This window comes from Parus major, chromosome 2, assembly GCF_001522545.3.
Source record: "Parus major isolate Abel chromosome 2, Parus_major1.1, whole genome shotgun sequence".
Taxonomy (NCBI): Eukaryota; Metazoa; Chordata; class Aves; order Passeriformes; family Paridae; genus Parus; species Parus major.
This window is the reverse complement of record NC_031769.1, coordinates 59,506,590-59,530,822: the sequence shown is the minus strand read 5'-3', so window position 1 is coordinate 59,530,822 and position 24,233 is coordinate 59,506,590. Positions and strand designations below refer to the sequence as shown.

Genomic DNA, 24,233 nt, shown 5'->3' with positions numbered 1-24,233 from the left:
TTCCCATTTCATTACCAGGATGTGACACTATTTTTGTCCCAAATATATATATATATATGCAAAATCTTATTCAATGGTAATTTATGCTATACTGTATGAAGTGATTTACCAAGGAGTATTTATTGTACTTAACAATTTTTACTTATCCCCTAAATTTTGACAGATATTTTAAAAAAAAACAAACATCAAAACAACAACAAACAAATTACCATACCCGTCTTTCCCACATCCCAGTCTTCAATCAAAAGTAAACAATTGGCTGTTAAGCTTTCTTTCTTTTTAATTGGGCATGTTCATTTTTTAAGGCATGAGTTATGACAGTCTGAATTCCACCAGGTCTGTGTGGTCAGTGTTCTCTTAAGTAGCTGTGTATGATGATCTCCCATTCGAAGAGCCATGTTAGTGCCAAGGGATAGAGAGTCCCTTGAGGACTGCTGAACTGGGTTTTCAGTGACCTTTGGGTCTTTTTCAGCTGTTCTATGAAAAAAGGGTTTTTTTGAGGAAACTGTTTGGTAGGAGCAGCATCCTTTTCTTGTGAAAATTACTACCAAGTTTTCTCCTCTCTTTCAAAATGTTTTAGGACCTGATAGTTTTTTTAGGTGGATTATTAGGTAGAAACTCAAGTAGTATTCATCTTCTACTATGCTAAGCACTCCATGATTGTGACTGGATATTTACATTTCATAATTTTTCTTAGTTTTAAAAGGTCTAGTTGAGGAGGCGTTCAAGACATCACCTGGGCACTGAGATGCTAAGAAAATACTCATCTGTTTTTGATCCCAGTACTCCAGAGGCAATATCTATTAACAGCAAGCAGTGGACACAATACTTGCAGTGAATTTATTTTGCTATTCTTTAGACAGAGGAGAACTTCCAAACAAATGTCTTCTAAATGCCTTCTTGTCTCACACTGTCACTTTCTAGTAAAGAGTTTTTTCAATTTTTTTCCCCAGCAGTTTACGTCCTCTTTGAGTGTGCAGTGCAGGTTGGCCAAGGAAAGTGCATTTATGTTGCATTAAATGTGGAGACTTTAATCTTTCTGTAGGCTCTGTGGTCTCATGACTTTGGAGCACACACTTCAAGAGGACTGCCTGTTTGAGTACTGGTCTATTCTTGTGTGCAGCTATGAAGGGTATCTGAAACAGCATGTGTTCTGTTTTCAATTGTATGAATTTCATTTACCTAGGACTCTTCTAAACACTGCTGTGAGGATATAAATAGCAAACATCAGATTGAAGCAAAGTAAGTGAGGGATTCCTTACTGTCAGACTTTCCAGGCAAATCCAGAGATAATTTCTGAGTTCTGAACTGAGCCCTTGGCCAATGACTCATTTTTGTTCTATTACTCTGAAGAGTCAAATTTACAACCCAAATGAGTACACCTACAGATATTATTATCTTTAAAAATCTGTAGTAGGCTTGCTGACTACAGCTTAAGTCTCTTCAGAGTGAGTAGTTATGCATAATCTTTTTAAATTACCAAAATTATTAATTACTTTGAAAGATTTCTTCTAGCAAAAAGTAGATAGCTTCTATGCCATATGACTGTACTTGCAATAATCAGCTCCCACAGGTCAATTAAATGCTTCAGGCTTTAGTCAGCAAGCAGACACCCATCACTGCTGCATGTACTTAGATGGAATGGAAGTTATTGCTTAATTATTCCATTTAAGACTGGATGGAAAAGGGGTCATTATGGGTTTAAAGCTTTACTTTCGATTTATATGGCTTAGAATTATACTTACAAAGACAAGAGCTTTTCTCTTTGCATAAATTAATTTAAAATCATAGACTTTTGAGTGCTCTTCAGAAAGTAAATGGGATTCTGATTAATTTTAGTTCTGCAATTGCAGGACTTAGTAATGAACTAAATGTAGACTGAAATCATGAGGAAGTTGAAGAGATCTTCTAAAATAAGTGTGAAAATGTCACATGGATCTACTGTACATGTGTTTCTTTTATATAATGCGACCAAATGTTTAGGTTTCCAGCCTATATAGTGAACTGCGTGCAGTGCCTCCCTCAGCCTTCTGTGGCATGTGTTCAAGGGGTGAAACCCATTACTCCAAAAGCTTAAAGTTGTCAGTGGCATTCTAGGAAAGCAGGGAAATATGTGGTATTACATTTTGTAAAGAAGCAGTCTGTCTAATTTCAGGAGGTGCATTTTTGTGTCTGATTTATTGCATTGCATCCATATGTGCAGCTCTGGTACACTTGTACTGAGGAATCGCTCCATTCTTCAAATATTTAAATAATTGTATACAATGTCCTTCTGTTTTTAAACAGATTCCTTTTGGTTTGACTGATGAGTATTACTTACATAATCCAAATATCAGCTGTATGCAATGTAAAGTGTTGATAGACACAACAGTCTTCCTACTCTAATTTTTGTATTTCCTAGTGAGAAAATTGTCCTCGCTATCCATTTTCCCTTGTGTACCATACATCTTTACAACAATTATAATCTTTAAAAAAGTAATTCACAGAAAGGCTGCATCAGTCTGTCATAAAAATTAAAATTTATTTAAATTATGGGGTTTTGCTGTGCATTCACTGAAATTCTCTTTGGGATACATTGAAGTTCTGATTAGAGTTCGCCTTTCTATCTGTTTTTCTTTTCAAATTGTTTGTTTAAACTGATCATTTATTTTTCACTGCCTCAAGCAAGTGCACAAGAAATAGAAATCAGTTTCAAACCATGAGTGTAGTGAAAACAAGTAGGTGCTGCTTTGATCTTGATTCAGACTGCTTTTGTGAAAACATTGGCTGTTGTTACTTGAGATATCCCATCTTAACCTAAATGAGAAAAATCTTATTCAAACTTAAGTGGCTAATGTAAAACCAGTTTTACTCTGTGGTCTGGTATTTCAGTAACACACACATGAACAATAATACAGTATTTTCAGAATTTCCTGTGAGAGCTAGTGACTTCCAGCATGTGAATGCTCAGCTGGCGCAGTCAGAAATGCAAAACGCTGTCACTGTAACTGGGAGCTGTTGAAGGGCATGCAGTGTCACCTGGCCAGCTACATACTTCAGGTCTCTAGACTGCAGTCCACAAGACTGGCTTTGTTTGTCTGTCATTTACCCTGTTGCTTTAGGATATAAAATTGCACTGTCTGAATGAGCTGCAGCAGCATTTCAGAGTGCTTTGTCCAAGGAGGAGAAAGTGCAGTTTGTGTAAGGAGCAACCTGTGGAAGAGGGGCGACTAAATCAACTAAATGGAAGTTTACAAAGATCAGAGACGTGTTTTCTTTAAAAATATAATGCCATGGGATTAAAAACAGAAAGTACCTTATATTCAACAAAGCTAAAAGGGTTATCTGTTAAGGACAAAATAAAACAATAAAAATAGACAGCTCCAACTGTCTATATGTCAACCATGATATGACTCAACTTGGTTTGCTTAAATCAGACCACCCAACCACTGTGTTCTCCCGGAATAGTATCTTGTATACAAAGCATACATATTTACTGTTAACCTCTCAGTGACTTCAGATAACATTTCTGGACACATGCATGGTGTATTGTAACTCAGTTGCCAATATGAACACCTTAAGATATTTTCTCGAATAATATTGTTGTGGCCACCCAGTGAGCAGCCAGCTCTTATCTGTAAAGCCAGTTTGAAGAGTAATGGCAGCTCTGTGGTAGATATTAGCTGACACCTTTAAACTAAATCTTTTGCTTCGCTGATCATCAGTCTCTGTGTTAAACAAGCCAAAAAACAAGAAGATAAAGAAGAGATTTGAGATTACTGTAAAAACTGCAACGATAAAAGGATTTGCCAGTTCAGAGTCATTTGCCATTTGCCAAGGATTCAGTGTAACCACAAACTGATGTTTGCTTTACCGTCATTTCTCTTTATTTTCAGCCAATGTCCTGTGCACCATTCCATGCATAGCAGAATATTAATTTTCTTTCTAATGCCCAAGGCAGCTGGTGTGTCTTGAGTAAGATTACATTTGCAGTGGCAAGACAAGTATCTAAACACATTAAAATAATCTCCCAGTCCTCCTATAATTGAAGAACCTGGTTGTTGAAATTTTGCTGTCTGCTGGAGAATTTCAAAACCATGGTAGGGCTGAAGTCAGACTTTGATGGTCTCTCAGTTATCCTTCATGCAAGTCACAGTGCAACAGAGGGCTCAGGTGGCAGGGACAGAAAAAAAAATCCTTATTACTGTATCTGCCAATCACATTCGCACTGGCTTCCTCCAAAGAGGAGACTGCAGTGTTTTGTACTGAAACAAAAACTATATTTTAAAACATATCCTTAGCTGTTTTCTTCCTACTTTATAAGTTGGATGTATTATTACCTCTACAGGCAAAAGGGTAAATTTTCTGGTAGAGGCAAATGCATTGTATAGATATAAGCTCTCCTGACAGTCATTCATAAATAATTAGATCTCGGTGCTTCTGAGCTACTTTGCCTTTTTTTCTATTCTTTGCCCCATTTTTAAGCAATGTAGAATAGTATAAAAATGAAGGCAACAGTGACCATTTTAAGTCTGTCTGTAGGAATAGAAAGGCTGTTTCTTATATAGTCCAATTCTCGACTGAGTTTCCTTTCCCAGTCTAAACTTCAGCAAGGTATTTATTTAGATGTTCCTTCTCAATGGTGGATTTCTTACCCTGTGGATGCCACAAAACAAGCAAAGAAAATTTATGAAACAAGAAGCCAAGGACAACCATGTTGTGTTTTATTCCAAAATGCCTGAGGATTAGACTGTATTTTGTAAATTATTTTTTTCTATGCAATTTTTTTCAAATAATTCCTAAATGCTAAAATGCTGCAAAACTCTTAAACATTTTAAAGTGAAAATAAATAGCAGTTTCCCACATTTTCCTGACTTCCTTATCTTTGGATTTTTTTATTCATGCCAACTGTGAGATTTCTTTAATAGTTTCCTGAAAGATCTGTGTTCTAGGAAAAGTATATGTTCCCTTCACATCGTATGCCATATTTTTGGTCTTGCTGCTAAAATTACAGGATGAACTTATAAAACCCAAACAGTTAAAATGAAGCAAGAACAGGTATATTCTAATGCTAAAATAAAAACACATCCACATAAGACTAATACTTGGAATAGTGTAAAAATTAACAAAATAAAAAAACACCCAAACACAAGAAGGAAGGCTATAAAAGAACACTTCTTGAATAACAGCTTGCCCCTATTTTACAGATGGGAAAACTGGGGCGCGTAGAGAGCTTAATTGATTTCCCTAGTGTCACCCTATAAATCATTGATGTGACAAGGCCTAAAGCTGATTCTTTCTGAGAGCTGTGCAGCAAACTCTTTGCCTGACTCTCTTCAATAAACAGATTCTGAAAGCATGTTCTCTTCCATGCAATAATTTATACTTGATGCATGGGAAGCCTGAAGTATGAGCAGATAATGCTATTTGATCTGTGTTTTGCAAAAAGCCCTTCCAGATACTCTGTTCTACTTGATCTGCTTCCTTCATAAACAGATTTTCTATTGCTGACTCCTTTCCTCATTCAATCTCCTTTCTCTTTGTGTAAATGAAATGGCATATCCTCTCTCCCAGGTTCTGCATTTATTTCATGCTCTCTTGAGTTTGGATCATATAACTCATCTCAACCTCTCTGAGAGGCTAACCTCTTCTTCACTGAAGCTGGGTCATGAATAATTTCCTAGAAAGTGAGGCATTACCTCTTCTTCAACCCTGTAGCAGAGGGAATATCAACTGTGCACAATTATTACCAATAAAGGTAAACCTGTGAGTTAGGCCCTTTCTTAGCAATGGACTCTTTATATGAGAGAAAAATTATTGCATGACTTACCAAGACCCCTCATCTTCCCTGCCTCTGTATGAAGCCCTTGTTTTCTTTTAAACAGTCCCATTTGTTAATGTCATTCATAAATGCTGGACTTCAGCAGCATCAGGCTTCTCTTGTGTGAGGATTGCTGGGTACTAACAGTCATGAGCTTTTCTGTTTCCTGCCTTCTATCTGGCCTTCATACAAGGAAAAAACGTGGGACAAAACTAGAATGAATTCTTGTTTTAGGAGCCTTTTCTTTTTTTGCCTTTTGAAGGACCATCAGGTCACTTGTGGCACACAGTCTGGCTGATCTCACTGCATTGCAGCTTAAAGAAATTTATTTGGAAAAATGTTTGGCAAATTTATTACGTGGTCAGAATTTTTATGACAGAAGTTGAAAGATGTATTTTCAAAGTGCTTCAAATAGAAATGTGAGCAGGTATCTCATACTACCTGAAGAAATTCTATTCTTGATTATACAGAACAAATCAACAGGCAGATATATCCTTAATCAGAAGCACTTTTCAGAGTTTAATAGTATTCCTTAAAAAAATAGAGCAAAAGCTCTATTCTCTCTAATGGCACTCAAGCATGATGGAATGGTAAAATCCACTATATAAAACAGCAGGGCTTTTTGGGCAGACATGTCTGAAAGTTGTTTTAATTCATGATCTTGAAAACTGAAAAGCGATGTAAGGGAATGCCCAACTTCATGTTAATGATGATGCTTCTGATATTCTCATTTAAAATGTTGATTTGAAGGTTGGGTGAAGTTTCTCTTTGTTTGGACAAAATTTTCATTCTGCAAAACCAGTGCAATGCCTTTGGGTTGCTGAGTTCTAATGTTGCCACCATTTGCAGTTTCCTTCACCATTACTGTAATCCCTGTCAGGTTTCTAGAGCTTGAGAAACCTGTGTGACTCTGAGGTGTTTGTATAGTTTTTGACATATTAGCTAGGAAAAATAGGATAAAACTGCAAATATGTGGAGAGTCACTCAGATGCAGGAGATACTGGCAAAAATGTTATGTTAGCTAGAACTGATCAAAGTAACTAGTTAATGTGAAGAGAGAACATTTTTTAGTGTGGTGAATTGTGGTGCCATTTCTACCACATTCTTTAGGAGAAAGGAACAGTCCTAAATTTTTTTTTTTAACAAGGAGCCTTCTTATTTTTGGACAGCTAGCTTCATTCTCATTTCTTTATCATTATAGTATGCTAAAATAATACTGCAGACACCATGCCGGTGCTCTTGACAATATTTTTTTGCTTGTGCAATATGAAACTTCCATCAGCGCAGACCTCTTCCGTATATTTGAGGCACCCAGCTGCAGCTACTGTGCCAGGCAACTTCATCTTCAAAATTTCACAGAACAGTGTAAAATGTAAGTATCATTCTTTTCTCTTGTCTTACATACCTGTTTTATGTGATCACCTCATGGAAAGTATCTTATACTCTTCTTGCTTCTTCTGACATAAAAGACACAAATGATGCAAGGCTGCTTCTGATGCAGAAATCTTTTTGGAGAATTCGTAGTTGTCTGTTAGAGTGTAAGAGGGACTGAAAATACCAAGGCCTGGCTCATTTTGTGCCCCATCTCAATTGTTTAAAAGGCAATTTCAAGTTCATTACTAGCCTTTTGCCTTTGGAATCTGACAGGTTATGGTTTTGTTGCTTTTAATGGTGTACAATAGAGGGAGAGGTGAAAGAAGTGAAAGGGGAATAGATTTTAAAAGTGGAAAACAGTAAGCTTCAATTTTTTCGTGGGGACATCTGTTTTCCTCCTCCGTGTTTGGAGCATCTTGACATGGAGGAAATGCAAACAATGGTTTGCGTTTCTTCTCACATACATGAGACAAGTTCATAGAGTCCCTTCAGGAGCAGAACAAATTTCATGGAAAATAAAAAGAACAATTGTCTTAGACCAGGCATGGCAGAAAAGTCTAATAAAACTATGTGGTGGGAAAATCCGTAAGATGTAGGCAGGAGGAAAGAAGCCAGGAAAAATCTTGCTTCTCTCTACGCTTCTTTTGAGGAGTGGGAAGATTGCTTAGTCTTACTCAGTTTCTTTGTTCCAGTCAAGTATGGGGAAAAGAATAGTCTGGAAGGTAGAAACACAGAAGAAGAAAAAGGGCAGGACAATAAAATGCTATCCTTCTGATATGATCCAAGACTGAGCAAAGTCAATGGCAAAAACAATGTGTGAGTTTTTCTCACAAGTATTTCTACATAATATTAATACTTTCATAAGTCAGGCTTTGAGAACATTAGAATATAGCATTTACAGTAATTGTGGGAATACAACAGTGATTTCTGCCTGGTGTGCCACATTCATTAATACATTTCTTTTAATGAATGGTGATTTGTTTCCTGTGCCTCTGATTTTCTGTTACATTTTGACTGTGATTAATGGGAGATTACTTAGAAAAGGGAAGGAGCATAAATAGAAGTTTGAAATATTTTTTCCTTGGAGAATTATATTTACATGGCACATTTCTGTATTCGGAGGCTTTTTTCACAGAGGCATAAGGAGATCCTTTATTCTTGAGGCCCTGTTTCACAGCTGTCAACCTCCTTTGCGGATGGTCTGCAAAAATCATAAAGTTAGGCAGGTCCAGTCTTCCCCTGAGTGTTCAAGACTGCTGAACAATCCGTACATCTCCCTCTGAATTCCCGTTTTCATGTAGACTTAAATCACCCCTCTTGCCATACCCACACAGAGGGCTAAAATGATCTGTCACACAATTGCTGGTCATTCTTTTTCCTAGTTCTCTCCTGTTAGCAAAGACTTTGTACTGTAAGAAGTTTCAGACCTTTCTAGGTATTGTATTTTTTAGTGTATATGTCCAAACCATTTTATTGGCTTAATTGATAAAATAGCCAGTACACTTGGTGTGGAATTGGAAGCCTGCTAGGTGAGAGCACATGAGTCTGATTAGTGATGTGATATGCACAGAACTGCAGACAAAATATTTGACATCAGCTGTAGTTCTTTTTTTGTTATTAAAAAAGTTCATAATGTGGTTGTAACACCTGGGTTAGAAATTCTACCGTGTTTCTTGTTGACCTATCTCAATAATTGATTTCCCTTGCAATTAAATTGTACAGCTGGTTCCTCTTTCTGTCATATTAAAATCCAAGTACAGCAAAGGGTGTTGCTGCTTAATTTGAAGGATGGTAGAAACTCATAGTGTCTTCCAATTTTTAAGTACTTCTTACTTTCTGAGCTATGTAAGGGCTTTTTTAAAGAGAAGATGGCACACAGTGGAATAGATGGTGACGAGAATTTACTGAGAAGTTAAGCCTTTAATCTGACATATTTCTTCTGATGTCATGCAGAAGATAATGCGCTGAGTGTACACAGCATCACCAGATGAGGTTCCTGAGCTAACGTTATGCTTAGCCTTGAGAACTGAGTAAGTTATGGAGAAGACATTAGAAAGGTATTTAGTGCATAGTAGTAAATTTTTTCTTTTTGTTTTAGAACAGAAGTGATTTATCCTACAATTTTCTTGAACTGATTTAATTTCCTGGAATGGATAACAAAGACTTGGTCAGAATCATCATTCTAGTATGCTAATGCAGAGGTGTTTCTTTTGCTTACCTTTTTTAGATGCAAATAATTGGCATAAAGTTTAAAAATAGCAAAATGCATCCCAATTACTTTGACAGTAGTTGCTATGAAATTCAAAACAACACAAAGTCACACTACATTTATCATTATTTAATGACTCATTCACTTTGGTCCCTCTGTGAGCCCTTGATGTTATTCGTCATTCAGCATTATGCTGCTAGAAGTGTCAGCAGTTCTAGGGTCTTACCTTGCCTTAGACTGAAGAAACCCCCTGAAGTGTGTAATTTTTGATCATATAGTGTCAACCTTCAAAATAAAAGAAAATAATATCGTTATCCTATCCTCATTAACATTATGGGGTTCTAATGATGTTCAGATGCTTTTTTTAGTAACCTGTGTTTCGTGGAGGCAGGAGGAGTTTTTATGTTCTTTTGAAAAGAAAGCTGATACATATTTATACCCCTTTTTAACTCTCAGTGCCACCATTTTGTATTGTAAGTTAATTAACTCACAATGGTATGTTACATATTTTGTGTGTTGTTACATGTATTAATAGAGTTTTTTGGTAGATTTTGGGGGAGAGTTGGGTTTGGCTTTGCATACGGGGTCTTTTTGAACCTTATTTTTTTCTGTTTTATCCCATCTGCTCTCTCTTTGTTCTCAAATGAGATCAACAGAGAACATGGGCCTCAGCTGTAGGATGAGCAGAAAAATTGTAGCGATATTTTGGAGAGAATTCAGACTTTTTTTTTCAATCTTTTTGGTGTATTTGATTAACAAATATCAAACTACAGGTGTATTTTAGGAGCATCCAGTCTTACTGGGGGGAATCACAGCATCGTGTCAGGGGAGCCAGAACTGACTCTTGATTTGTATCAGTGCTGTGTTCCCTTTGTCATCTGTGTTCTCAAATCCAGGATTTCCAGCTATTCCTAAATTTTTCCTGCTTTGTTTCGTCTGTGAGGAAGCAACCTGTGGTTCGGCCTGCGATTTACTGAAGTGGCGCTTACGTTGGCAGTTTTATTATTCCTGGCAGTTCTCTCCCACAGCTGCTGGTGCTGAACACAGCCTTGCATCGGTCTGTGCTACATCAGCACCCTCCTGACAGAGCCACTGCTGAGCACTTCTATTTCCGTAGTGTAGACAAGACTTTAGTCTGAGTAAACACTTTGGTGAGTTCCTAAAGCAACTCCTGGAGAAGATATTTGATAGGGTATTTACCATGCTGATTTATAAATTCTCATATAACTGATACTTGCCTGGGCTTATGCAGCTGTTAAGAGAGATCACCAAAACAGGAATTGCATATTGTTGCCTTAGCAACTACCACTTCATATTGTGCTTAAATCACTTGGAAATGCACAGTGTAACTTAAGGAGCTGCTTCCAACAAAAACACCCAGTCTAAATAATTCTAAATAATTTCACAGAAGAAGCATAAGGACTGCCTTTCCTAACAAAGACCATCATTCTTTTAAGCTTGGTTGCCTCATTTCTCTACAGGCATAACTTGTTATAAGCAAAAAAGCACAATAAAATTTAAAGAACCCAAATATTTGTTTACTCATGCTACCATAATCCATCTGATTGCCAAATTGGCTGGAAGTTGAAAATGAAAAGATTCTCCTAAAGGCCATCTTCCATTCTGTAAAATCAGCATTGATAGTATGCTTTGCTATACTTTTATTTTTAGTGTCAAGTTTTCTTAAGGGTAGACTCTCTGACTAGCTTATTTGTTTTATTTGTGAAATGTTATATACATGAAGGGAAGACCTTAAACATACTTTATCATCTCAGATGTTTCTGATTCCTATTTTGAGATGATATTTTTATTTAGAGGTTTTCTGTAGATATTTGCAATGTTGATATTTCTGTAGATATTTGTTTTATGGGGTTTGGTAGATCATTTGAAAAAGAGAAGGAGAGAGATGCTTTTACCAGTATTAAAAATTAAGGCAGTTGCTTGAGTGCTCATGCTACCTGGTAGTCTCAAATACCGGTTTTGCATGGAGTATTTTATATTGCTGCAGCAACTTCCCCCGCTCTGCGGTCATTCCTCTGTGTAACAGTGAGAATTGGATTTTGCACGTGTGGAAACAGCATTTCAGAGAGCTCAACAAAACAGCGTCTTAGCAACGATGTGCCAGATCCAGAAAAAAGCCAGTTTCTGACACCTCATCCTTTTTCTGCTTAAGCTGAGGTTTACAACAGAAAGATCCAACGAGAGAGCCTGCTTTCAGAGACAATATGTATCTCCCACTTCAGAAAACTTATTTTCCTTTTGTAATATTGTGCACAGTCAATGAAATTTAGAAATGTAGTATGACAGAGTTGTCAACATTCTATCTTCTATTACCCCTTTTCTAGGCAATGAAAAGGAGAGACAAGCAAAATGCAAGCTTACAGAATTTAAAAGGAATCAGATATTTTGAGGACCAGTTGTCATTTTTAGGTCACCGCTCACATCTCTGAATATAATTTTCATCTAAGCTGCATGGCAGGGTTTGTATGTGCTGGGAGAAGCTACATTTTCCCAGCAGGAGACCAAATCAAAATGAAGCAGTCAGATGCAGGTGCACAGTAATAGAAAGGATCTATTTACCCTGAAGCGTGAGCAGTGGGCCAAGAAAGCAGAAGCAGTCTACTTCTATCTCTCACCTCCTTCTTCCCTACCTTTTCCCTCCCCCATAACTGTGCCAACAAATTCATAGGGGGACCAAAGAGAAGGTGTTCACTTGCTGTTAATGAGCTGCAGTGCCTTTAGCCGAAGGTCTAAAGCACTTTTTTGTTATGCTGATTGTGTACTATTAGAGCTGGCTGTCTTTTAATTTATACCTAATCCTTCCTTCCAGCTTGCACAGCCTCAAACCAGCCTGGAAAATGGTTGAAAGAGTTTTTTTTTTCCTGTGGGCATCTGTTGCCTGTGCCTATTCTGAATTTTGAAAGATGCTGTGGAAATAACAGTGTGGCTGAAGCAAGTGTGCCTAAAACAAAATTTTTTAAAAGCCATTTGCTTAGGTAATAATTCATAAGTTGTACTTTTTAATGCAATCTTTTAGAAAAAAAATTCTGCAGCTTTGTTTAAAGAAAGGCAGTTCAATAATGATGATTTAACAAAGTCAGCTGTATTGGTTCACGGTGAAATGAGACACCTTGCTGAGCGTTGTCTGCTTTTCACTTGAGTTTTCAGAGTTCATTAGTTAAGGGCTGAGTACTTTCCTGTATGTGAGGACAACCACCCAATGCTGTTTCCAAGGCCGAAAAAAACCTGAGCAATATAAGTACAGGAAAAACACTGCTGATTTAGTGGCATTGTAGGACTGAGACAGCATTGTCTGGGTTTGGGAGGAAGAAGTAGGAATACACAAAATCAATGTGGTAAATTCAGCTGCTTACACTGCAGTGCTGGAGTGCTCAGGTTCTATGTTTCTTTCCTCAGGTAAAGTGGGCCAGACACATGTTGTAAGGGTTAATCTGACTGATTATTGTATGAAGTAAAATATCTGGAACTCTAAGTATTTATGTCACTCTGTTGCTGTAGTTCTGTGCTGGGTTATGCACTAAAGATAACATAATAAAAAAGAGGCATTTGCCCATCTGGAACTGGATAGCCATTTTAACACGAGTCTTAGTGAAGTAGCAGCTGTCTGTGCTGTCTGCTGGAAATGTATATTTATCCCAGCATAAAAATTGTCATGCTCAGGAGTTGAACTATTTTAGTGTTACTGCTTTCAAGTACCCACATTTAAATCCCTAACAACTTTGTCTAAAAGCTCTGAGACAAGTCCATGCTTTATCTCCAAGATTACCTTTAGAAAGGATGGGATGTAAACATCCTAAATTTTGGATGGAGGATGGAGAAGCACTGCTGCATAGCAGAACAAAGCAATACAAAGGAGATTTTGAGAAGAGACGTGGTCTGGTATCATCAAAACAGGACCATGTCATAAGTTTCTCGAAACTTTGCCTATTTTACAGAGAGATAGTGGCACACTTCGACTTCTTTGTCAGGTGGAGAAAACACCTACAATATGTAAACAGAAGACCTAGAGAATGCTTAATTATAATTTTCAAGAAATTTGGCTTCTATTTGCAGACAAAGTCACATGATTTATAAAAAGTAGGTCCAGCCGTTCTTTTCTGCTTGATAGTGAAGAATACATAGTCTGCATAATTACTAAAATTTATTCAAAATAATTAGACCACAACTGAAAAATCAGGAGAGAAGTAAACCAAAACTGATGTAGAATAAACACTATCTACATTGCTTTTGCTTTAATTTTGTTACACTTAATAAAAGTCAATTACTCACGTTTACCAGAAATATTCTGTACATCAGAATAATTGCTAAAGCATGCACACATAAATTGTGATGGTGTATATTTTTCACTGCTTGCTTTATGACATATTTAAATAACAAATACAGGAAAGCAGGTTTTTATGTGGCTTCCAAGCCTGGTACTAAGTATGTTCCATGATGATTTGGGTCAGAATCCAAGCCAGCCTCCTTCAGGAGAAATGGAGACATGCTTGCCAGTTCCACTGTGAATTAAACCTAGCCTGAAGAAGGCTTTGGCCACTGTCTCTAAATCAGAGGAGATGCTGCATGGGCAGTGTGCTTTCTTCTATGCCAGAAGTCTAGAAATACACTGGTTATTAATTTATATCTCTTTAGCCAATCAGAGGCTCTTATAAACAAAGCTTATAAAATACAGGTAAAACAGCAATAAGGAAAGACTGAGAAAAAGAATGTGCCAGGTGCTCTGGCTGTAGTAAAAAATCCAAACAGTGCAATTATAGTCTTCTTTGAATAAAAAAAAAAATAAAAATGAGGGGGGTATACTTTACCTGAGTGATCACAGCAGGCACCACTGTTGATGTTACATAGCAATATTCTATCAAAGCACGTGAAAAGGAACAGTCCTTGGCACCCAAACTGTTGCAGAGCTTTAAAATCAGTCTTGTGTTTTATGTGATTCAGTCAGTTTTGGTTTAAAAACGAAATTTAATTTGACTGCAGCCAAGAAGAGTTTTGGACATTCCTTGCTGTTCATTTGTTTTATAAAATCAGCCAGCTGGAAAAACTGCTTTTCATGGTTTCCGGTAAAGGAAAAACTGAGTTAAAGAATTATCATGTCAGAATTTCCTGTAGGATAAATGAAAATGAAATAAAAGTTCCTAAATGATTTGATTATTAACTCTGAGATTTACAAACTTCCTGGTAACTGTAGCAGTGCAGGAAGTGATCGGACCAGCAGCAATTGTTTTTGGTGAAAGCAAATTGCCCTTGTGTAGGTTGCGTAACCAGTCCACTTTGGCATGGGGGAGGTTGCTGGGCAAGGTTTCTTTGCTGTCATTCATAAATATTTTCATAATGTCATCCATAAAGTAAAAAATAATGCTTCTATAAGAAACCTTTCCAAATAAAGGTGCCAGGGCTGAGTTGCCTCAGTTCCACATGCTTTGGCAGAATTGTAGTTCCCTGAGAGTTGGAACTCATGTGCACCTATGTGGAAGCAGATGAAAGAATAGGAATAAAAATAAGATACTGAACTACTTCTGCCGCTACATGCCTGAAAAAAAAATCATCAAAGTTATTATAATTATGACTGTTATTAGATATCATGTCTGGTTTCTGCATATTTAAATTCTGAGAGAGGTGAAACTTAGGCACTTAGAGATCCCAGGGGAATAATTGCAGAAATGATGACATATTCCACTTTTTGAACAAATTTCAATACCAAAGCTGTGTTCTGCGTACTTACATTTCTTCTTAATTATACTTGGATGCAGGATAGATAGTAATTTTCTGTCTTACAAATGCATGTAGCCAATTAGTCATGTAGATCATGAATACTCAATGGCCTAACTCATTAAATGGAATTTTCCTTCTCTGTTGTTATGGCAAAAGAGACTGCAAATAGCTGAGTATTGTATCTCTCTGTGAGCTCAGCCTTGGCCAAAGCTACAGATCCATAACTTCAGGAAGTGGACAATTTAGGTTTACTTTTCATTCCTTAGAGTGTGCCATGCTAGTCTTGTGGCTGTGGGAGTGTGTGTGTCTGTATGCATGTACTATAAATTGGTATAGGCTCTTTCGCTCCTCTGAACTTCTGGTCCTCAATTTAAATGCCATTTTGATGCTGTGTGATGGATTTAGTCTTCCTGATTTCCTCCCATTCCCAAGAAATTCTGATCCTAGAATCTTTCCCTCTGGCCCACTGAGACATGCAGACCTGACCTCTTTTGGCTTCTGGAAGCAAAGCTGAGAAAAACTGGCAACATGTCTCTGAAGAAACCACAGCTTATATCAAATGATCTAGCACAGGTGTTCTTTTCTTCTTCCCTCTGATTTTTTAATTTTTTTTTTCTGCATAATATGCTTACCATTCTGTCATCTCAGAGTATGAAGATAACACATGTAGCCTAGTCTGCCTCACAGGCAGGGTTCATAACTATGATGAAGGCAGACTGTTATAACCAGAGAGATCCAGGGAACCACAAGACAACTGAGAAGTGAGTTTCAGACCCAATATTTATCTGAGCCAGTTTTGCTAAGTTTCAGTGTCAGTAAATAATAAATAGGGTGTGAAGACATGACTTGGTGATTGGCCTTCATGCTTTTCAGTGGTAGCATGTTTGCCCAGGGGTGAATGTTGCTTATCTAATATTCTGTCCTCCTCTTTTTCATAATATTGCAGGACATCTGAGACTTGAGCACTTCAATGCTACAGCAGATGTTAAGTTGTGATTTTTAAAAGCTGTGGTCTCAAATATTATAGAAGTAACAAAACCTCTCAGTTTAGGGGAGATGTTTTCTGTAATCTTATTACTGGAGTAGTTATCTCGAGTGCCTTATTGACAAGTTTTGCAAAACTCCCGTGGGGTTTAAATTTAATGACTGTTTTCTTGAAAACAATAAAAAAAAAAACCACCATGCTGTTGGTTACACTGCATTTTTACTAAAATTTGAGTATGTTTTATCTGTTATTTGTAGTTACAGACTTCCCAGAGAATGGAAATCCTAAATGTGCAATAAACAAGTCTTAAACACCTCTTAAAAGTATGAAAAAATATGTATATTTTCTACTATGAGGATTCTGTTAGTGGGTCTGGAACTCGGGGATTTTACCCCTTCTGCTGTGTACCCCACAACTTCTGGTTCTAGAGAGTGAAGTCTGTCTGCCTTCAGGGAAATGAGCTGGGTCTCGCTGTCTGCCTTGCTTTCCAGGGTTTACTTTGGGAGCGTTCCAGATAAATGCATGAGGAAGGGAAGGCAAAGAGTTACTCTGTGAAGTCTTTCTTTTTAGCAAGTAGAGAATTATATATGTATCTCATATGTATACATATGTGTGTACATATATGTGCTGTAATGCAGATGTGACATTGCTGTTCCTAGTCCTTAAAGCTCTATTTTCTGCCATTAACTGTAAGAGAAAATCCTAATCTTATCTTTTACTGCTTGTACCTTAAAGAATCAAAACATTATTATCTGCTCTGCATCTTGCAGAGTTCACATGGAATTTATGATGGAAGTCTTAAAACTTGGGTGTAACAGCTGCCACTAGGACGTGGTGGAAATCTCTCAGGGACTGGGGAGGGGAATGTAGCTTTGCTTATAGACAATAAAACTTCGGAGTAAAATGTTAAACCTTTCTGAGTCTCAAAATAGTAATAAAAGCAGTGAGTAAATTTAACTTGTTAGACAGTTGTAATTTGCAGAATGCATTTGTCAAATAGTTTGGAAATAATCGAGAGCGCATTAAGATAGAAAAAGTAGAGATGGACTCAGACTGAAAATGTGAGCTAAATGTCCTTCCAGGTTTGCAGAAATTAAGCTGTACACTTCATCATAAACTCAGTAATGGACAATACCAGAGGTGTTATATGGGGGATTTTGAAATTTGGGGAAAGTCAGATTTTGTTCCATATTTGTTTGGTCCCTAAATGCAACTGATTTGTCTTGGCGTCTTCCATTTAATTTTAAAATTGGTGCTTCCTTTGAACTGTGTTAGTGCCTTTGGAAGTTGGGAAGTATAATCGAAACACAGCTCTTTCCAGGCCAGTGTTTATTTTGACTTTAGTATGTTGGGTCTGTGAGTTGTTAAAAACTCTTCTTCTTGAGTCTTTGTAATATGCAGTGTTGGCTCCACTGTCATGGAAATCAGTGTGATCTCATAAGTGCAGCAAAATGAGATCACCAAGAGGGGATAAGGAGATGTCCCAGCACTGTAAATAACAAGTGTGGCTTTTAAAGAAAAGACACCCTTTTGGTGATTGATGGCAGATTTTTTTCATTAGGTGGATGAAGATGTAATGGACTTTGTTCACATCTGACATTTTTATTTGCTGTCATGTTAGTAAGTAAAAATCAGTTTATATTTCTGAACTGGATTTTCATGTTAGGCCATTACAGCCCCCCATTACAGTTCTGTCCCTTGATTCTGACTTTCAACCCTGCCAGTCTTAGACTCTTGTAAATAGGGTTTTCTCTACTACACTTTCTTGCTGATACAACTTTCCTTAGAGAATTTGATTATTTCTGCTAAGGGCATTTGTTTGTAGCTGCAGTTGTCTTCTCAGTATAATTCATTGGTTTTGCTCCCTGAGTCGTCTCTCATTTTTGTTTTCCAGGTTGGTGAGAGGCAGAGAGTTCTGGTAACAGAAGAATCTTTTGACTCCAATTACTACGTTGCTCACAATCCTTTCTATGAGCAGGTACAGTTAAATAAACCAAATAACATCTTTTTGTTTTATTTTTGCTTTCTGATAATCTCAGCAATCCAGTGTGTCAGAACAAAAAAAATCTAGTAAAGAAATAAGCATTTTCCAGGAAACATGTGACCGTCAAGACTTTCTTATGAAATATTTTTATTGTCTTGTAAACATAATTTACCTGAAATTTTGTTAAGAGATACACAGTGGATATTTGAGTATACAGCATGGTCTAAGAAGCTCTTAATTATTGCAGTAATTTTAATTTATGTGTCTCCAAAGCATTGATTTCTGAGTAGAGTTGAGTCATGACAATTTGCATACATCTTTCTGAAAAGTGTTTCAGGCAACGCAATTTAAAAAGAAAAAAAGTGAAAAATTCTAACAATAGAAGGGTCAGAAACTTTTTTAGATTAACACTTCAGCATGATATATTGTGTTTCATAGAATCATACAATGGTTTGGGCTGGAAGGGTCCCTGCTGGCCAGCTCTCTTTGGATGCAGCACAAAATACAATTGGCTTTCTCATCTGCAAGTGCACATTTCTGGCTCATGTCCAGCTTCTCATCCACCAGCACCCCCAAGTCCTTCTTAGCAGTAAAGTTCTCACTCTCCATGAGTTCTTCTCCCAGTCTGTACTTATGTCTGGGATTGCCCCAACCTGGCTGCAGCACCTTGCACTTGGACTTGTTGAACCTCATGTTTCTATGTAGATCCCCCTAATTCTCAAGCTTATGTAGGTCTCCCTTACTGGCATTCCTTCCTTCTAGTTTTTGTCATTTCCTTCTGTGTACTTCCTGTAGATAAATTCATGCCAGACAAAAGCATTATCTTTGAGCTGGGAAGGAAGTACCTGCATCAGTTTCACAAAATTCTTATTTTTGCTCAAAAGCAAAAATTACTTTCTTAAGACTGATAAAATTTGTTTTCCTGAATCATCATGATTTTATTCTCCATTTTCTTGCATTAAGCTGTCTACAGTTTACTACCATTAGGTATTCAGTTCTCTGAACCTGGAGAGACTACAGATGATGGCTGTGCTTTCTTCTGGTTTTGGGTTATGTTACAGAATTTATTTATTTATATTTCCTTAGAGTAACATTGTTATTCTTGAAATTTTTGTTTCTCTTAGATATCTGGGTGACTAATTATTTTTTCTTTGCTTTTTTTTTTTTTTAATAAATCTCTGGATTTTTTGTTACCTATCCAACTTCTGTCTAAGTCTTACGTATCAGTGCTCCTTGATTTTGTAGCTTATCAGTCAGAGTTGAGGAATGTGGTCTTCCACATAGAGATTAAAAATCAATTTCTTGGGGCTTTTTTGTTCAATGCTTGTTTTATGGAAGCTTAATTAATTGAATGAAAAGCAATATGTACAGGAAACAAAGTGCTGATTTTTTTGTGTTGTGTTTGTACAGCACCTAATACAGCTCATGATTTGGGCTGGTAAAGAATTCACTAAATACAAATAGTCTCACAGGGGCTCATTTTAAATTCTCTTAGGGAAGAAATGCTTTCCATTAAGAAAATGCAAATCTCTTCCCTAAAATCTTAATGTGTGGCATGTTTCATAAGGAAACATCTTTAGGAAAAAGGAAAAATCCTACTGCTCACCCAGTTAAGGAAAAGAATCCATGCTAGTAACCAAGATTAATAGCAGTAAATTAAATGATAGTAAACTGAAAACCACTCTAAAGTCTAAATATCATATTACATATTATTTAAGCTGAGTCCTGGTGTGGTGTTCTGTTAACTCAAATAATTATCAAATGTCTTCACTGAGCTCATCTGTACTAAAAGAATTTGCTATTAAAGCCATTTCAATAGGGCTGCACTGGCAGACTTAGTGGTAGAGCTGCAGCTGACACTTGTGAAGGCTTAGGTGATAGAGTTTACATTGAACAGAGTAGTCTAAAGTGACCAAAAAGTGCTTTGCCACGTCCACAGCCAAGGTGAGAGTTTCTGATGGTATAACTTAGTTTCTTAGAAATATCGTTGAAGGTTTTTTCTTGAAAAATGCTTATATCAAAAAATGTCCGAGTGTATGCCAGACCTGGATGCTTGGTTGTTTACACTATCTCCCAGTTATTTCCACTTCTTTTTCTGAAGTTGGTTGTATTTTAAGTTACTTCCCTTTTGCATGAGGAGATAGAAGATTTACAGAGGTCATGAGCCCAGTTGATATTCTCAGCTACCTAGTTTCCCTTTGATTTTAATTTGCCCAAGATGAATTACATGGGAAAAGCTGTGATCCAGTCACATTGTCACACCCTCTGAGAATTAGAGTCTTGGCTTTGTGTTTGCTTAGTCTCTGAAAGGCAAAGATGTCTGCTTTACTTGGAAGATGCTTATGAAGCTCAGCAGAATCCTAGGATCTCAAAATGCTTACAGTCATGAACAACTTGAGTCCTCAGGGAAGAAGGGAAGCCCCTGGTGGTGATTTCCTCCAAGTGGGTCAATCAACACTTGTGATAGGCAGTGTTTGGCAAAAAATGGTCTCCAAATGTGGGTGACACAGATTTTTTTCTCTGAAAGTCCTCTACACATGTGGTCCTAAAAATGAAGCCATTTTAAGGCATTTCAATTTCAGCATCAAAGAATCAAGATACAATGATGTGGTCATCACAAAAGCTCTGCTCAGCCCTGGCGAGGCCACACCTGGAGTGCTGTCTCCAATTCTGGGCTCCTCAAGACACAAGAGACGTGGAGCAGCTGGAGTAGGACCAGTGTAGGGCAGCAAAGATGATCAAGGGCCTGGAGCATCTCTCTTATGAGGAAAGGCTGAGGGAGCTGGGCCTGTTCAGCCTCAATAAGAGGTGACTGAGAGGGGATCTCATCCATGTCCATAAGCATCTGAAGGGAGGATGCCAGAGGATGTTTCCAGGTTCTGCTCAGTGGTGCCAAGCAATTGGACAAGAGGCAAGGGGCAGAAACTGATGTATGGGAAATTTCACCTGAACATGAGGAAGAACTTCCTTATGTGTGGATGACTGATCACTGGGACTAGATTGCCCAGAGAGGGTGTGGAGTCTCCCTCACTGGAGAAATTCCAGAACTGTCTGGGTGCAATCCTGTGCCATATGCTCTACAATTGAACAGGGAGATTGAATCAGATGACCCCTCTGAGACCCCTTCCAACCTCACCCATCCTGGGATTCTGTGTGTGGATGAGCTTCAGGTAAATGGTATTTAACAAGTCTCCATGATTCAATTTTTCATTATTATAAACAGTATAAAAAAGGTAATTTAATCAGGAAATCACTTCACTTTTCTTTTTCAACTGCTTACCTATTTTAGAGCTGTTTTAAGTCCATTTATTCTTCCAGCAAAAAATGTTGCTCTTGTATTTTGGGTTTTTTCTTTTTTTAAGTGCATGACCTAGGAACATCTGTTATGTGCTGTCTTTCTTGTGAAGTGGGACCGTCTGATATCATGGTTGTGCAAATTCAGGAAAGAGCACATTAGTTGCTGACCCAAGAAACAGTCGTCTATTTTTACAGGCATTCATTGTCAATCATGCATCTCAGCTGCAAAGGATCTGCACAATCAAAATGTAAAGGCCTGTGCAAAGAGAAACAAGGGTATACTTTCTGTCCTGAAGCCTTTACAGACTCAGAACATTTTCTTTTTAAAAAGTGTCATGGGACGGAGATGAAAATGGGAAGTCAGTCAGTTACAGCAGTCAGTTTGAACTGTGTAGTACCAATGCCCTTGAGAACTGTTTGGGTCTGGATTCAAAAGCTTCAATTCAGGCCCAAATTTCTCATCAATCAAAAACATGACTTAAGGAATCGGTTGGAGTTGAAAAGAGCTGAGCTAGCAGTGCAAAGCTCTTGTAGAATTCAGGCTGGAGATCTTACTGGTCAAGTGTGCCAGGGGCTGTAATGTACACTGGTGACTAAAATGTTTAAGTTTTAGGATTTTCTCTGATGTTTATCAAAAATCTGTTTACTGAGTGGATACTAGAGACTCTAATGTTCTTTGTGGTATTTAGTAACTATGTCTTTATTTTATTTTAAAGGTTCTTGTACCAAAGGATCCTCTGTTAATGGGCAAGATGGTAGAAGTGAATATTTATGAAGCTGGAAAACATTTCATGAAGGGGCAGCCAGTATCAGATGCCAGAGTTCACACTGCATCCATCAGCAGACCGTTAGCAAAAGGAGAAGTTTCTGGTTTAACAGAGGTGAGTAAAAGACATTTCCTGCTTTACTACACTGGCAAATCCACAGCTGTTCAAGCAAAATTATTCCATGCTATGTATCTGTTATCATTTTATAGTTCCCATTTATATATGCATGAAGCTTTAATCTTTTCTGACAGATTGAAATCTGAATTCAAAATATGTTTTTGCTGATGCCCATAGCTTTACTTTGCTGACCGTAAAGGCAATAATACCCTTGTTTCTAGATGCAAGATGAGGAAAGAACTTACTAGAATCAAAAAGATTAAACACCAGTATTTATATAATTCAATGTATTTCAGTTTAGTGGAAGGATGAATCAGTTTACTTTTCTTTACAAAGCTGTTTTTAAAAAAACATGTGTTGATTGCATATCTGTTAAAACAGGTCTAAACACTATTCAGGGATTCAAAATTAATTGATGGGTAGAGGTGCAGAATATTTAAAATATATTTTGGAAAAAGGTCAACATCTCATTTAGTCATGTAAAGAAAATGAAACTCTTTTTAAAAGAGATCTGATTCTTATTTTACAGCTCAGTAGATATGGCTGTTAGCCAAGTATTCTCATAGATTTCATGGAGCTCTAGTTGTAAAAACTGATGGAGTGTGAAATGAAAATGTGTATCACATTTCTAAGCATCATTTGATGTCCTTTCTCCAGCACTGTTGTTAGGATCTCCAAAAATATGTAGCACATGGGAGAAGGATAATTTGCAGTTTATCAGCCACCTTACTGCTTTTACAGTAAATTGCTGATAAGTATTAAAGTATATACATGTCCTTGTTTATGTTCTAAGTAGTCACATTTAAAATACATCATCAAGGCATACCCTAGGTGACCAGTGTTAAGCTGAGCTCCTTGGTCTCCTGAGTAAGCCTGGCTGTGGAAACATAGAGCAGCAATAATGCACTGCCTTGTAATGCACCTACTGTAATGTGTTCAGCAGATCATGACACTTAGGCACAAACACATTACTAAGCTCTCCATTAATATTGTCTGTGTGTATGTGTATAATGGCCTGATAAGGGTCTGTAAGAGATAAAAAACAGCCAAAACCTTCAAATTGTCTGGTTGGACTATGTGGCTATTTAAACACAGCTGATTTTTTCATCAGAATGGTTTTTTTTTAAATAATCTGCTGGAACAGAACCAAGACAATTAAACTGACTATGTGCTGCCAGAAGCTTGTAGATGGGGACAAGCAAGCAGACTCTTGACTGAGTTTTTTTATGTTAAAATGAGAGATAAAATTATTAAAATCAAGGATGCTGATAATTTCCATAGGGACTCATTGAGATATATAGATCTTGTCCTGCCCTTTGGATAGGTACGAACAAGTACCTGGACTCCCCCTGTAAATGGCTGCAGCTAGCAAATGATAAGGCAAATTGCTTTTCGTGACTTTTGTGCTTACCAGTGCTCCTTCAAGGGAGTATCTTATATATGGTTGGTCCACTGGAAATGTTAGGAACTTTTGTTTAATGGAAAAAAATAGATTCTCGGTATTTCAGTAAATGGAACGTCTTTGTTACATATTAGCTGCAGCTGAAAGCTTTTAATCACACTTGGCCAATGTATAATACATAGAACATGAACTGAAATTCTTAGTGGGAAGTTCATCCTGAAAATTCTTACATACAGGTAGAAACTCAGGAGCTTTCTTTAGGCTTCCAGAAAAAAAAAAAAAAAAAATTCAGTTTGCCACACAAGTTACTTTGGATTTCTGGCTGGCTGCAAGGTGCAATTTGGGTTGTCCTGTTTGGTTGGACTGCTGGGAAACACTTTCTGCTGTGTGTGCTCAAGACATATAGTTCAGTTCCAATCAAAGATGCTTTGAGCAAGATAAAAGGGGCAACATATGAGGGTCATGTGAGCCTTTTGTAGCTTGTTACGTGCAGGTTGGGGAAAGATGAAGAAGGCAACTCAGAACGGATGAATTCAGATAATCACTCAAAAGTAGCAAATTATCT

General features: G+C 37.3%; 1 protein-coding gene across 2 annotated transcripts in view; it reads left to right on the top strand.

Annotated features, from left to right (window-relative positions):
• CDKAL1 (CDK5 regulatory subunit associated protein 1 like 1) overlaps positions 1 to 24,233 on the top strand; it is a 376,796-nt gene that overhangs the window by 331,102 nt on the left and 21,461 nt on the right. For both annotated transcript variants that reach the window (XM_015617399.2, XM_033512031.1), the window contains exons 14-15: positions 17,996 to 18,079; positions 22,099 to 22,263. In XM_015617399.2, the coding sequence (XP_015472885.1) occupies positions 17,996 to 18,079; positions 22,099 to 22,263 (249 nt within the window). The remainder of the gene's footprint in view (positions 1 to 17,995; positions 18,080 to 22,098; positions 22,264 to 24,233) is intronic.